General features: G+C 41.9%; 1 protein-coding gene across 13 annotated transcripts in view; it reads right to left on the bottom strand.

The window, feature by feature from the left end:
- The window catches only part of plecb (plectin b), a 123,482-nt gene that overhangs the window by 19,200 nt on the left and 90,530 nt on the right, over window positions 1-13,752 (bottom strand). For 7 of the 13 annotated variants that reach the window (XM_076737295.1, XM_076737287.1, XM_076737290.1 and 4 more), the window contains 15 exons: window positions 11,763-11,852; window positions 10,084-10,161; window positions 9,874-9,966; window positions 8,316-8,482; window positions 4,979-5,094; window positions 4,707-4,807; window positions 3,888-4,007; window positions 3,073-3,168; window positions 2,848-2,975; window positions 1,632-1,725; window positions 1,153-1,307; window positions 744-1,053; window positions 566-643; window positions 300-461; window positions 72-176 (listed from right to left, as the gene is read on the bottom strand). In XM_076737295.1, the coding sequence (XP_076593410.1) occupies window positions 72-176; window positions 300-461; window positions 566-643; window positions 744-1,053; window positions 1,153-1,307; window positions 1,632-1,725; window positions 2,848-2,975; window positions 3,073-3,168; window positions 3,888-4,007; window positions 4,707-4,807; window positions 4,979-5,094; window positions 8,316-8,482; window positions 9,874-9,966; window positions 10,084-10,161; window positions 11,763-11,852 (1,893 nt within the window). Of the gene's footprint in view, window positions 1-71; window positions 177-299; window positions 462-565; window positions 644-743; window positions 1,054-1,152; window positions 1,308-1,631; window positions 1,726-2,847; window positions 2,976-3,072; window positions 3,169-3,887; window positions 4,008-4,706; window positions 4,808-4,978; window positions 5,095-8,315; window positions 8,483-9,861; window positions 9,967-10,083; window positions 10,162-11,039; window positions 11,076-11,762; window positions 11,853-12,799; window positions 12,815-13,752 lie in introns of all 13 variants that reach the window. The other 6 variants (XM_076737289.1, XM_076737291.1, XM_076737285.1 and 3 more) reach the window with 4 other exon arrangements.

Here is a 13,752-nt window from a genome sequence, read left to right on the forward strand (position 1 = left end):
AGTGGATTAGTTGAGATCTCAGTGTCTAGCTTCTATACTATGTGTTCAGTTGGGTTTATTAGAATAAGTACCTCAACTGTCTTCTTGCCAGGATGTCCATCCCTTACAAATTTGTCTCCCATGGCCTGGATATCATTGACCTTCTTCTCCCTCAGCTCCAGCTCTCGCATGAGACCCTAAACAACCCAAATAAATCAGTTAATGACAATCTTGGGGGAATAAAAAGTCAATTCATTTAATGAATGAATTAAATGTTGTGTCGACACGCTGTGAGTTGTTGCTCTACTTCTAAAACGCACAGAGTAGTTGTCTTTCTTAGCCGTCATGTTGGTGTTTCTGTCACTCCAGTCAAAGTTGACCTCCTCCTCTTCTTTGTCATTTAACCACATGAGTTCCTTAGTGGCAGCGCTGACGAAGGCGTGAAGTGACTCCAAGTTCTTTAGGCGGGACTTGGAAGAGTTCTGAAAGATCAAAATACCAACAGTTGATTCAAAATCAGCACTCAAATGCCTGCAAAAATCTAAATATTAGCCACAGAAAAATATTTAAATATGAAAAAAATTACCAGTAGTTTGCCATACTGAAGGTCCAGTTTACCCAGGTATTCTCTGTATGTGCCTTTGCTGACAGGAGAGAGCTGGGTCTGAAGAGCACAACAGATGCAACAGAGGTTACTTTTAAAATCAACCGCACAGCATCAGACAGTATGAAGTCATTCCCAGTGGCTCTGATAAGGGTACTACCTCGTCAGATCTGGCCCGTTCAATCTTGGACCGGAAGTCCTCCACAGTCTGGTGCAGGCCTCTGTGGCTGCCCAGCTGGGACTCCACAGATGGAAGATCAGAGCCCCACTGGGCTTCATCAATGCGGTGCTGGTTCTCCTCCACCCAGGCCAGAAGGTCTTGAACATAGCGAAGGGTCACATCATCCAACTCAGGTCGCACCCTCACGGTGGACTGCGTCAGGGGAGCCTGCACGGTGGTCACAGCAGACTTCAGACGAAGGTTGTAATCGCTGCGCAAGTTTACTAGACGTTCATGGAGCCGGTAAACCCTGTGGAGATGAGAAACACAGTCAGCTATTGGTTGAAAGTCTCCTTTATATTGTGTTGTGTATGTATATTATTACAAATGAACTTGAACGAGCACCTACCTGCGATACATCTGCTCAGCCTGAGGGTGGCGCCCATCCTTCAGTATCTGCACGTCATTAAAGAGCAGGCGAATCATGTTGTCGGCCTTGTCCAGCTCCCTCTCCACTTCTGCTGTGTGCTGAGCTGGTTTCCCTGCATTCAGCAGACGGATGTCCTGAAGGGATGAAAGCCAATTTTATCAAACTACTGTACATGACATGTGGACCTTCACAGAGTTTAATGAAATAGGCTGTACTTTGGACTTAATAATACCATATGACTCACTATCCCAACAACCATCTCCTCCAGACAGCTGCAACTGTACAGCTGAATTCATTTCAAAGATGAATGTAGCATTTAAAAAGTCACAATTAAATTAACAAGACACATGGTCAAAAAAGTGATGTGTGATCATCTTCTTGGTCCTTTGGACTCGTCCTTATTTGGGAACTCATATCAAAGTATAGTATTTCTCATGTTGGACCTGAATAGGACTCACCGTCTGCAGCAGGGTCTCCAGGTGGCTGAGTTGGTCATCACACAACCCCGATTCCATCTGGACTTTACTGACGATCCGCTGGAGCCTCTCGAGTCTGGATCAGATAATAAAGAATCAATAAAACCCTGTGATGATCCCCATCTCACAACTCCCACAGTATCAACTCCCTCTTTGGCAGTTCCTGAACTAAAAACCTGCGTTAGACCATCACATTAGACCACCAGAGGGTAAAGCACCCACCTGCGCTGTAGCAAAAACTCCAATTTATGAGGGTCACTCACGAATGCCATTCCACAACTCTTTTTATAAAGACTAAAGTTCCAGCTACGATAAAAACGGTTCCTCTCACACTCCCAGCGTGACTGAGGAGAACTCTGGACTCTGCCACATAGCAGCACAGAGTGAGACACAAACATCTCCGTTTTCTGACAAAGGCACCCAGTCTGCTCACTCAGTCATTCCACGTCTCAGAATCATACACAAGGCTATCAGACTGCAAGATGACCGCACAAGCGCATGGCATGAAACCATCCCATTTTCCAGGCATGATGCAACATTAATCTAACTACACAGGACATCTCTTCCTATTTCATCAACCTTAATTGTATCTTTTTAAGCATCCAATTATGAGGAACACACCTCTTTCATTTTAATACAAGCCAACACACAAAACAGTTTCACCAGAATGTTTGGTTATTTTCTACTGAAGCAGCAACAATTCTGCAATAAGTCTGCAAATCAAAATGATGGTAAAATAAGAACTGTGGTCGTTACACGTTTGCAATGCCTCTTCTTTTCCTTTTTATTTTTCCACTAAATTCAGTTTACTATCTTATCATCGTATTAATGCTCCCAAAGTAAATACTGTTATGACAGAGAGTTTCTTATTCCTATTCTATTGAAACAAGCTAGGTCAAAATTATCTTGTCCTCTCTGAACTGGTACTGATGTGTTCTGTAAATGAAAAATTTACCCTTATTACGAATTATTGTCGAAGCAGGGTGTGGTGTCATCTCTATGTATACATACTGTATGTATTCTGTATAGTAGGCATGATTGTGAATTATCTGCTAATCTACGAACTGGATGTGGTGCCTGACTTATTTATTTCTATACTGTTTTGACTTGTTTCCACCACACTCCTTGGTGAGGAAAAACTAGTAAATTTGATCGATAAAAAATGTATACATGATTGCACATCCGCCACTGTCCTAACCTCTCAAACTCTATCCTGAGCAGCCGTTCTCTTTCAAGGATGGCCACATGAAGTCGACCCCATTCTTTCTCCACATCGATGGGATGGTAGCCTGGAGGGACCTTCACCTGACCAGCATGTACGGCACTCTGTTGACAGGTGGGAGCAGAATAATAATGCGTAAGTCATCCTTCGTTCGAACAGAATACAATAAAATATAAAAGAATAGAAAATGAGGGTGCTTGCCTCAAAGGACTGGTAGATGTGTTTAGACCGGTTCTTGTCAGACTCTTTCACCGGCAGCTCTGTCTCTTTGAACTTCAAGAACTGACGCCAAAGAAGCTAAAGAAAAAATACACACAAATATGTAAATTTTAAAGATTTATGTCTGTTCCAAAACATCTGAAAAAAATTGCCTTTCTGGAACAAATGGTGAAACCTTGGCTTTACTTGTGAGTTGAAGTTATAATGAGTCAAATAACTTGATTGCCTTCATCAATAAAAAGAATGTCTAACCAGACTTAATGGTTTTAAAGAAGCACATCCAAACCGCTATTTTTCACAATGCTGTGCTGCTGATAATTTGACTTCTAAGTGAATTAAGAAAAACACTAAAGTCACGCTATGCTTTTGTTCAGCAGTGCTGACAGGGAGCGGCCCAGTGGCAAGTCTTCTGAGGATTAGGTTCAGCATGATCTACCTTTTGGCTGAGTTTTCTCAGCACTGACACTGTCCCACCTACCATACAACAATGTCTGGGAATACAGTTGCTTCTATCTGCCCACAGCCAGACATTATGTAAGTCCATTCTTTGATCTAACAATGGATGGCTGCCAAAGCCTCTTTTTCATAATACTGTTGTGTACGTAATGTATTATGTACAGTATTTTAAGCGATCTTCTTTTAATTACATAAAGAGAACTTTTTCATGCGGAGTATTAAGGGAAACTCTCTTTTTATATAGGCTGTATTTCTGCTCATCAGTGTTGCTCAACTGCAAACATACCCATAACAAAGACAAATATCTGGCCTAAAGGCAGAACATCAGCATATCATCTCACCTCTATCTCCTCATAGCTGGCAGGGAACTTCCTCTCCTCAAAGATCACGACGTGGTGGCGGATCCACTGGAGCAGAATAGTTACCAGCTCGTAGTACTCCTGCCAGCGCAGCTCCAGCTCCTGCAGCAAACACAGCAGAAAAGATAGTTGGGAGGTTAACAACAACAGACAGGAGGGCTCTTCTTCTCCTGCGTCTCCATGTTCAATCACTCACGCACCACACTAAACTCAATTAAGTATCAACAATGAAGGTCTTGTGTGAGTGTACAGGGAGGCAGAGAGTGGAGAGGGGGTTGATACGTGGTGGGAAACAGACAGAGAGAAGCATATTTCTACAATTTTCCAGGATTCAGTGGTTGCAGCTGTACCCGTGTTTATAAGGGCATTTATTAGAAAAGATGTGAGATCAGTTTTCACTTTCTTTATGTCAGCCAAGTTTAAGATGAGGACACACCAGCATAGCATTAGTCTAGTGAGTGAGCTTGTATACACTATGATTATGTGAACAGGTGACGTATGACAATACATACTTCTGCATGTGTAAACACCACAGGTTTCTAATTTCCTGCAACTTGGTTTCACAAGACTTCTATTTCTCTTGAACATGCTGAAACTTTGGAAAACACTGCTAACAAAAGCCCGTTCACAAGGTGAGTCACGAGCCCGTTCCGTTTTGATTAAATCTGATCAAGCATTAAACCAGATCAAATTAGAGGAAATATTCGTGTTAGCCTGACGCATATCTATTTCTAGCACATTTGAAATATCTTGCAGGTGTGATTCAAATAACTCTGATAGTACGAAAGAAGTTCTGCTCACGTTAGCTCTGCCATCATGTACGTCAACACGAGGCATGGCATCATACAAGGATGATACATAGGTGATGATGGACTTCTCATCAGGGTGTGGGACATCAACATCTGAAAGGACAAGGTACAAATTATACTCCATCTCATTATTTCATGCAACTATTAACAGCCATTAGCCTGTAGAGTTCCTAATACTGTAGCATTACATAACAACAAATACAGAATAAAACCATTACCAGCACGAACAAACAAGTCTGGTGTTTGGTTCTGACTAAATCTTACCCTCAGGGTCCAGGAGGCGTGTCACACCCAGGTCTCTCTCTGCCACACCGAAGGCTTGTTCCAGGTTCTCCAAATTGGACTGTCTGTACACTTTGCCCATGTCGATGAGTCTGGGACTAAGGGAACACAAAAATGAACAATTATTGGTAATTAAGGGTCCAAGTGAGAGGTTCAACAAGTCTTAAGTAATCTACGACCGTAATCTGCAGAGTAAGGAGCACATGTCCAGTACCCATGCAAATGCCAGCTTCCACTAGAACTAATGTGAACAAGCTAACCTTGTCAGAGCCGACCAATAATAAATCAAGCTCTCAAAAAAGCAGAATGAAGCCATTAGCTGCTGCTGGCAGCTGGCCTCTCAAATGATGAGCACCTCATCTTGACAGGGGAAGAAAGAGGAGAGACGGCCTGTGGACACATTTCTCTTCTATTCAACTGGAAGACAGACTGAGCGTATTGTTATCATGCACAGTGAGGATGGAGTGCTGTGTGGATTTAAGACGGGCAGTCAGTGCCTTGCGTTGCTAACAAGTTGTGAAATTCAATGGATCCGAGTATAAGGTGCACATCTACCCCTTCTACACGGTCATTCATGATCTATTACAGCTCATAAACAAATAGCAACATACTTAATATACCTCCGTATTAATTTTAGCTCCATGTAAAGTGAATAAATGAGTTTCCCAGGTAACACTCATCTCCCTCCATGAGAGAGAGGCAGAGAGTTTCACTGACTAAATCTTGACTAAAACAAAACAGCAAGAACGAAAAAATACTAAAATGTGACTTTGTACCAACTGCAATTTTCAGTAAGCATCTAAGACTAAAAGTAAAATTCTTGTTAAAATGAGTGCTGGTCTGTACAGGTCTGCTCACTGATAAGGTATGACACTAAATATATTAGCAGCGGCTGTGCTGTGCCTCTGCCAATGGCTATATGCTGTTAAAAGCCTGCCTGTTCACTTCTGCCAAACCTGTATGAGCATCTGTCTTTTTCTCCTCTGGGTGTTTGGCTCTCTGGCAGATGTCAGAGCATCCATAAGTGGAATATAATTTATAGAACAGCGGATATAATCCAAGGTGACATGTTTAAATTGGCAGCCAACAACAGCTTGACTCCCAGAACAAACAAAAGTTCATGTTTTCAGAGTGCAAAAGAGCATGAATGAATGCATCATCACACACACACATACTTGACTGTTACTCAACTTTCACACATAACACCATGAACTATCCGGACATTACCATAAATTCAAATGTACAATGTACATTCCTGCAGTATGATCATGAAATACAGTAAGAAAATACAGTCTGTGCACAAAGCAGCAGTAGGAGCAGAATCATACATCTCTCTGACTCGCAGAGTGGAATGGTTCACGTTCTGCCCGTAGACAGGAGAAGGTTCCACAAGGACGATTTCTCGAAGAGAGTACTGCCTTGTTGGTTTAGCTGAGCTGCTCATGCTCTGTTCCTCTCTTCCATGAAAGCTACGGGACCTCCATTCCTGGCCCAGATCGTCACTGAGCGAGCGGGCCCCTGAGCTATGGGAACCCCGGCCCGAGTCCCAGGAGGATCCCTCTGATGGGATATCCTCACACAACATGACCACCCGGTCGTCAAGGTCGCTGACAGATCCAGACGTGCCGCCAGTGAAGCCTTGGCTTCGTTTCTTATGCTTAGACTTCTTCCGTACACCAAGCATCTTGCAAACGTCACAGAGGCTCTTTGTCCAGCAGCAAGGAAAGCGTTTATGCTTTAGTGGCTGGCCTTACAGCTTCATTCAGCATGCTAACACATCTTTTGATGCTTGCATTTAAATCCATCCTGAGCGCTGTCTCACGTGTCCGTCATCATGCGAAGATCCTCTTAATCCTTCTGCGGAGTTCCTGAGATTAAAAAGCCTCCCAGTGGCACAGCCAAGTCACTGCTCCTTCATCAAGCTTTTGAACATGAAACCTAAATTCAACTGTAGCTTTGTAAATTAATTTTGTAAACCCTGGACAATCTTGACAATCTTTCTGGATGATTGCATATTCTGCACCAGGATGCCCTGAATTATGCCTCGGCACGAAGTAACGCCACAGTTTTCATGGAACAGACAGAGTGCTACAGTTACGCCCTCACACCACACCCCTAACCTTTATGAAAATCAACACTAATCCAGCCTCAGGTGTCTCCAAAAAAAGAAAAAAAACAACTCTAGGTAATATAGTTGCAGGTACACGCTCGAGTCTGAGAAAACGTGCCCCTGCAGGCATCTCTTTCTTCAACACTTAATGGCTTTGAAGAACTACAACTTGCTCAGCACTGAACTTTGTCTCATCTAATACCACTCTGTCTTCTGTTTGCTCTCTGGACTCTGCATGAGTCCCTTTGTTAAAACATCTAAAAGGAAAACAACCAATAGCATGCTGTATTAACAAATCTCCTGAGAAATAAATGTGCATTCATTTCCCACAATGCTACTACACAAAGCGACCCTTAACTGCTAATTCTACTATAAAGGCACATGACAACATTAGGAGGATAAGCATTAGTGTTTAGTGTACAACAAGGAGTTCAGATTTAACTTTTTAATACTAGGTTACCAACAATTTAATAAGCTAATCATATTTAATAGAGGAATTATCATCTTAAGGTGGTTGAGCATTACTCATGGCCAACGCCTGCCAATGGCATTCCTAGCCGAAAGGCCTGGTATGTTTATGGCGAGGCAGGTTTTACAGATTCTATTAAAGCAGCATGACAACAGCACTGACAGATATAGTAACTAGAAAAAGGCTTACAAGAAGACATTTTAACGGATAGAGTAAATAAATAATATCAGGTTTCAAAACCTGATTAAACAGAAAAGGCTGCACAAATTAATTTGAGCACTGTGAGTGCAACTACATGAAGCTCTGCACTATTAAATCCACATCACAGTGCACGTCACGGTTCTCATGTCTTAAATCGTTTCAGGAACAGATACTTATCAATACTGAGAGTGGGATCTAATTACAGAGCAGGTTTAATCTGGCATTATGAAGTGTAATTTGACATTTGAATGTGTACCAGGGTCCCACTCCTGCTCCAGTGAACTCGATATTCAATAAAAAATCATGAATGATGATGACAAGATCCAGCATCTCTGCTCGTATCTCTGCTCTGGCATTGTATATGAGCTAATGCATTAGTACTCTTCATATTTTGAGAGCATGGGTTCGTAATACACTATAATATCTGTCTTTAAACACTCTCATATGAGTAGCACAATAACTAGCACTGTTGCTACTGTTCATGGTGCTGTTATCATTTTACAATCACACAATTAGTCAGCAATAAATCCAACACTCACTAGTGTTTGTGTATGACAGCGTTGAAGAGCTTGCCATCCCTCCAGCTGGTGGTGAAATTGTCACAGCGGATGCCCTGGTAGCCGTCCGTCATCCTCTGGGACCAGAGCAGCAGCTTCTCCTTGGCCGACATGTCTTCTGACTGGCCGTTGACCTGAATATCTGAGATCTGAGACAACATATATAAATAAAATGTTAGGAAGGTGACTGATGTGCACATTATGATCCATATTGAAGAGATGTGAAAAATTAGCCATTAGTGGAAACCAAAAGATGCAATTTGAACAGAAACACTGGGAACCCCTGATTAACCTTCAAGTAAACATCATAAAATTTTGTTGAAGATAAATGAACACCTTTATCGTTCCTTGATTTAACATCTTTCCTGGTTGTGCAGTCTATAGCATATTAAGTATTTATTGTATCAGCAGAGTGAAGTGTTGATGTCTCTGACTTGGCTCACAGGGTGCAGCAGGGTTTCTGTCTGGTCTAGACTGGGAAACGCCATTATGGCTGTGGCATCCAGATAACTTTTCATTTGGGGAATTTGTGGATGGGAAAGATGAGTCACAGGCACTGGGTTTTCCATTTTGTGTGTTTGTGTATAAATGTGTGTGTACTCATGCGTATGCCGCTCAAATTTGCTTCTTCTGCAAACATTCCTCTTACAGACTTTTTTTTTACTTGCTTCAATAAAAAGTATACAGACTCTATACAATACAGATGCTTTAGTGCTCATTCAACTACTTAAGTCCAGATCGTCCATGCACCTTTTTCATATTTCAGGGTGTACAAAATATTCTGTTCTCTGTAGTAGTTAATTTAGGAGAACTAGATTGTGAGATTTAACACTACATTGCATGCCAAAAAGGGGATTTTACTTTCCTCTTTGATCTCTATGACTCACCAGCAACCACAGCCCTGCTATTTTCCCCCTTCTACAATAGCATAAAGGAACATTTTATGCATCTACAGGGCACAATGGCACCTTCACTGGATCACGTCAGCAAAATTACTTTCAACACCAGTGTCTACTTTATTTCCCATGCGGAGCTCCAGCTTCTTACAACCTGAACTTGAATCATGTGATATTGAAGGGCGTGGCTCTGCCTGTTGGGCTGATACCCAGGGATTTCTGCCTGCCAGCTCTTGGCACACACAAGGAAAGCAGGAAAAGGCCTGGATGCATGGGATGTGGTTGGGAGCATAGCATGACAACAAGTCGTACACTTGGCCTGACGCACCCTCCCCTTGGGAGTCAGGGAGAGAGTGACTCATACTTACACGCCCTGATGGTGTTTTATTTCTTTATACTGTTCATAAATTAGCGACTGCACACTAAATGCTTGACGGTTGAGTTAGTTTGTTATAATAGCCGTCAGTGCTCTTAGAAGTATGATATGATTTGATTAGAAGATGTCTTTTATCAGAAGATCTTTGAAGAGCAGAATCCATTGTGATTCTCTTTCCAGGAAGATGGGAAACAGCAGCTGACAGGTCCCAGAGACAGAGGTATAGAGCGGTAATATAATGGAACACAACACTGACAGAGGAGGAGACCTGGAAGTGGAGGATGATGGTCCATATCAACCCCAAGGTGAGCTTGGGGTTCCCATCTGCTATGTCATCATTTCTGATGTTCACCAGCTTGACCTGAGAAAACCAAACATCAATAATATTAGTTAGTGAAAACAGAGATGCAATGTGGTAACAAGACAGTGCCAAGTTTTCAGGTTTTTCAGGTTCAAGGCGTCACTTTATGTGTCATACCTGCCGGTGTTTGAGGAAGTCCAGTGCTATCTGTACATTCTGCAGTTTGTGGAATCGCATGCGACCTTTCTCTCTGGGCTGAGGAGGAGAGAAAAGAGATAAAGACGATGTTTAATTACATGATGGACACTTGACCATCAGTGATGATCCTTCTGCTATACTCATGGTACAGGAGAGAGTCAAAATGGACAAATTAAAGGGAAGGAAAACAGAAAATCTGATGGAAAGACATTTAACAGAAAGAATAAATATGGGAATAACTGGTGAGTCCTGTATATTTTTCACTAGGAATTAACTCTGATGAGCAGATATTGTTATTTACAGCATGCCTGTAGAGATGCTGTGTTGGATTTTTGATCCAAAATGTTATTGCTTTCTTTGGCTCAGTCCACTATCCCAGACACATGAAAACGCAAATCTGATGATGATGAAGACAAATAAACACTTTAGATTACATGAGTCAATTTTCATTGGTGGAGCCAGTAACAAGGTTTTGTATTATTCAAGTCATCTAACAGCAAGATAAGATTAGGTTATGTTGCACTATGATTAGTTTTTCTTTTGAATTTCAAGTGGAAATTAAAAAAAAAAAAAAAAAAATGAAGGTGAAGAAAAGCAAATAGTAAAAGCTCATACTGCTTTACACAACAAAGTATTACGACTGCCAAAAACTACCAAGTTAATCAGTGGGTCCTGCAAGTATCAGAAACACCTACCGATAACTGATTTTTTTTTGCTTGTTTCCTGCAGCTATGTGCTTAAAGCAAGCCTGTCAATGAGGAAAAAAGGAAGGAAAGACGGAGGGAAGGAAAAAAGTAACAAAAGCACTTAATTCGCCATGGAGGTCTGGATACCATGCACGGCCAAATCGCTGGTAAAGCGCGGATGAATAAAAAAGAAAAAAAAAAAAAAAAGGAAAAAAAAGGATTTCTACTGTAAGTTTTTGACCCACTCACCAACCGAACGCTCCTGACCACGTCTCTCTCCCTCGGCTAGCCCCAGCAAGAGCAGTGCAAAGAGAGGAGGCGAGGGTCAGACAGCAAAGATCAGCACACCCAGAGGTTAAAGGACAGCAAACGAGAAGAGGTGACGGAGAGGAGGAAGAGGAGGAGGAAGAGGAGCAGAACCGTACATCAGATAGTAGTTCATACATGCACACACAGGCCAAAGTTAATGTGTTAAGGCTATGGAGGCATTCAGAAGATGAGCAGAGCTAAAGCTGGTGGAGGGAGCAATGAACTACAGCAGCAGAGAAGCCTCGGTACAGATCTGAACTGCAGGGTATAACATGAGGATCCCTGCTGCTAGCTTTGAAATCAGTCTGGTGTGTAAGCCTGAAGATTTTAGCTACAGAGATAGAAAGATTGAAGGGTATATGAGAAGTCCCATCTGAATAAAGCTGAAAGCTAAAAAAAAAAAGAAAAGAAAAAGAAAGAAAAAGAAAAGATGTCTTTGTTTAGCACAGTTCAGCTCGGGTTAGGCCTTCGATTGACAGCTTGGCTGTGAGTGGTTACAATCTGTTGCCACAGGGATGATATTCCAGGTTCAATTAAATATGTGAATCTCATGTAATTAGTCTGGATTAGGTTTTGGTTTGGAGAATGGTTGAGGTAAAAGATGCAGAGTGTAGGCGTATTTGTCAACACCAAAAATCACAAAAACATCATGGCGATGCTCACCAGTGTTTCCCCAGAGAGGACCTCCAACAGTGAGATCAGGTTATGTCCATCTCGAAGGTCTTCATACAGGTCTGTCACATGACGCTGTGTCTGCCAGGACAAAGAGAAAGCACACGTCACAAGGATTCAAGATGCAAGCTCCAGGAATTACACAAAGGACCCGTCTTATTTGTCTTCCATCCAATCACCATGCTGGTTCCCTTAATGACAGCCACAATGTGACAAAAGGCCTCAGAGGTATTTGACTAGAATGAACGGCAATGAACTTTTCTGACTTTGCTATAAAATTGCAAACGCCAATAACACATCAGTCCTAATGATGTGTCAAATATGATGGAAAATATGATGGGTTCAAACATTTTTTAGTTTTCTACAGCACTCAGAGCGTCCTCTCCTCTTGTACAACTCTACACAGGTCTGGAATGCATAGCCGTGAGCAGCCAAGCCTGACTCCTACTCCAAATGCCAAATGGCAGCTGTCATCCCTGACAAGTGATAGATGAGACTAAAAACCAGAGCAGTCAGGTAATAAAAAGGTGTGCTGGTGACCATAAAATCAACTAAAACACAAAAAAATACACCAAATGTTACAGTAATGTTTAGATTTCAATTAATTAAAATTAGTCAAAACTGCATTCACTGTTTATATAACTGACGTGTGGTGTAACTGCACCCAGGGAGAGAGGTGAGGAAAGGTGTGATGGTGCCAGGAAACAGAGGATTGGGTTGAGGGAAAAACTTTGGAAAAACAAGGAAGGAGTCAATCTCCATGCGAAGTCTCCACGACCAGACACACATTTATGACCCTGATTCCAAAAAAGTTGGGACACAGTTTGAAACATAAATAAAACGGAATGTGATAATTTGCTAACTCAATTGAAAACAGTGCAAAGACAATACATTTAACGTATTGTCTCATCAATTTTTTGTGAATATATGCTTATTCTGAATTTAACAGCAGCAACACGTTTCAAACAAACCCACGTTTTTGGAATGAGATTTGTATTACAGTCCTGCTCCAATGTGCTATTACCTACCTCTGCCTTCCAATGCTGGGCGATAAGGGGTGAAAGATGGAGGAATGAGAGCAGATGGATGAGTGATGGACAAAGAACGAATGGAAACAAGAGAGAAGAGGATGAGAGCAGAAATAAATAGACATGAAATGAAGAGCAATGACCAGGAGCAGAAATTTAGATGATTGGATGATGGACATGATGGTATATGAGACAGAAAGACGAAACACAGAAAGATAAAACTATTAATTTCTTTTTGTCCTATGACAAAATCCAGTTTGTGCATCTCTCATGTGAATGAGTCTGCAGGGTGAGGGAGACCTCGGCCCTAAAATGGAATGAAGACAAATTTCTCTTGCAAGTTTCAACAGCGGCTGATTTATCTTGGCAAGAATTTCAACACATGTATCCAACCATGGATATGCCCCTCCCTGCCTGCACAGGGAAGATGATCGTACAGAGTGGATCTGAGTGGAGAGAAGGAAGCCAGCACTGCGACCACTAGGGTTCACTGTCTACACATGTAGAAACTTCTTAAGACACTGTTGTGCAGTGTGATAAACTTGCATAGTGTTACAGCCTATAACAGCCCTTCTATTTGAAGAATATCTATATTCTTGATTTGCACGTAATTTTATAAAATGCTGAATATCCTCATCAAAGACATAACATATGATTGTTCATTTTTGTTTCAACAGTGCATTCTGTGATGATCTAGTAGTCGATCTCCTTAGTGTCAACTCAAGAGCCACCTATCAACACCCTTCAATTACTTTGTACTGAGCAGGCTGTGGTGTCAGAGCCTCTGCTCAGCTACGCTGTGTCTGCTGTAAGGTGGGTGTTATGCTACAAATTGCCCTCTCAGTGTCAAAGAGTTGCTCTGTAAACATTTCAAGGTGAAAATCATTAGCACACATGGCTGACAGGCCCCTCTTCCTGGTCCCTCCACATGACTGCGACACGCCGTCTGGAAA

Source organism: Chaetodon auriga, chromosome 8 (genome assembly GCF_051107435.1).
Source record: "Chaetodon auriga isolate fChaAug3 chromosome 8, fChaAug3.hap1, whole genome shotgun sequence".
NCBI classification, from domain to species: domain Eukaryota; kingdom Metazoa; phylum Chordata; class Actinopteri; order Chaetodontiformes; family Chaetodontidae; genus Chaetodon; species Chaetodon auriga.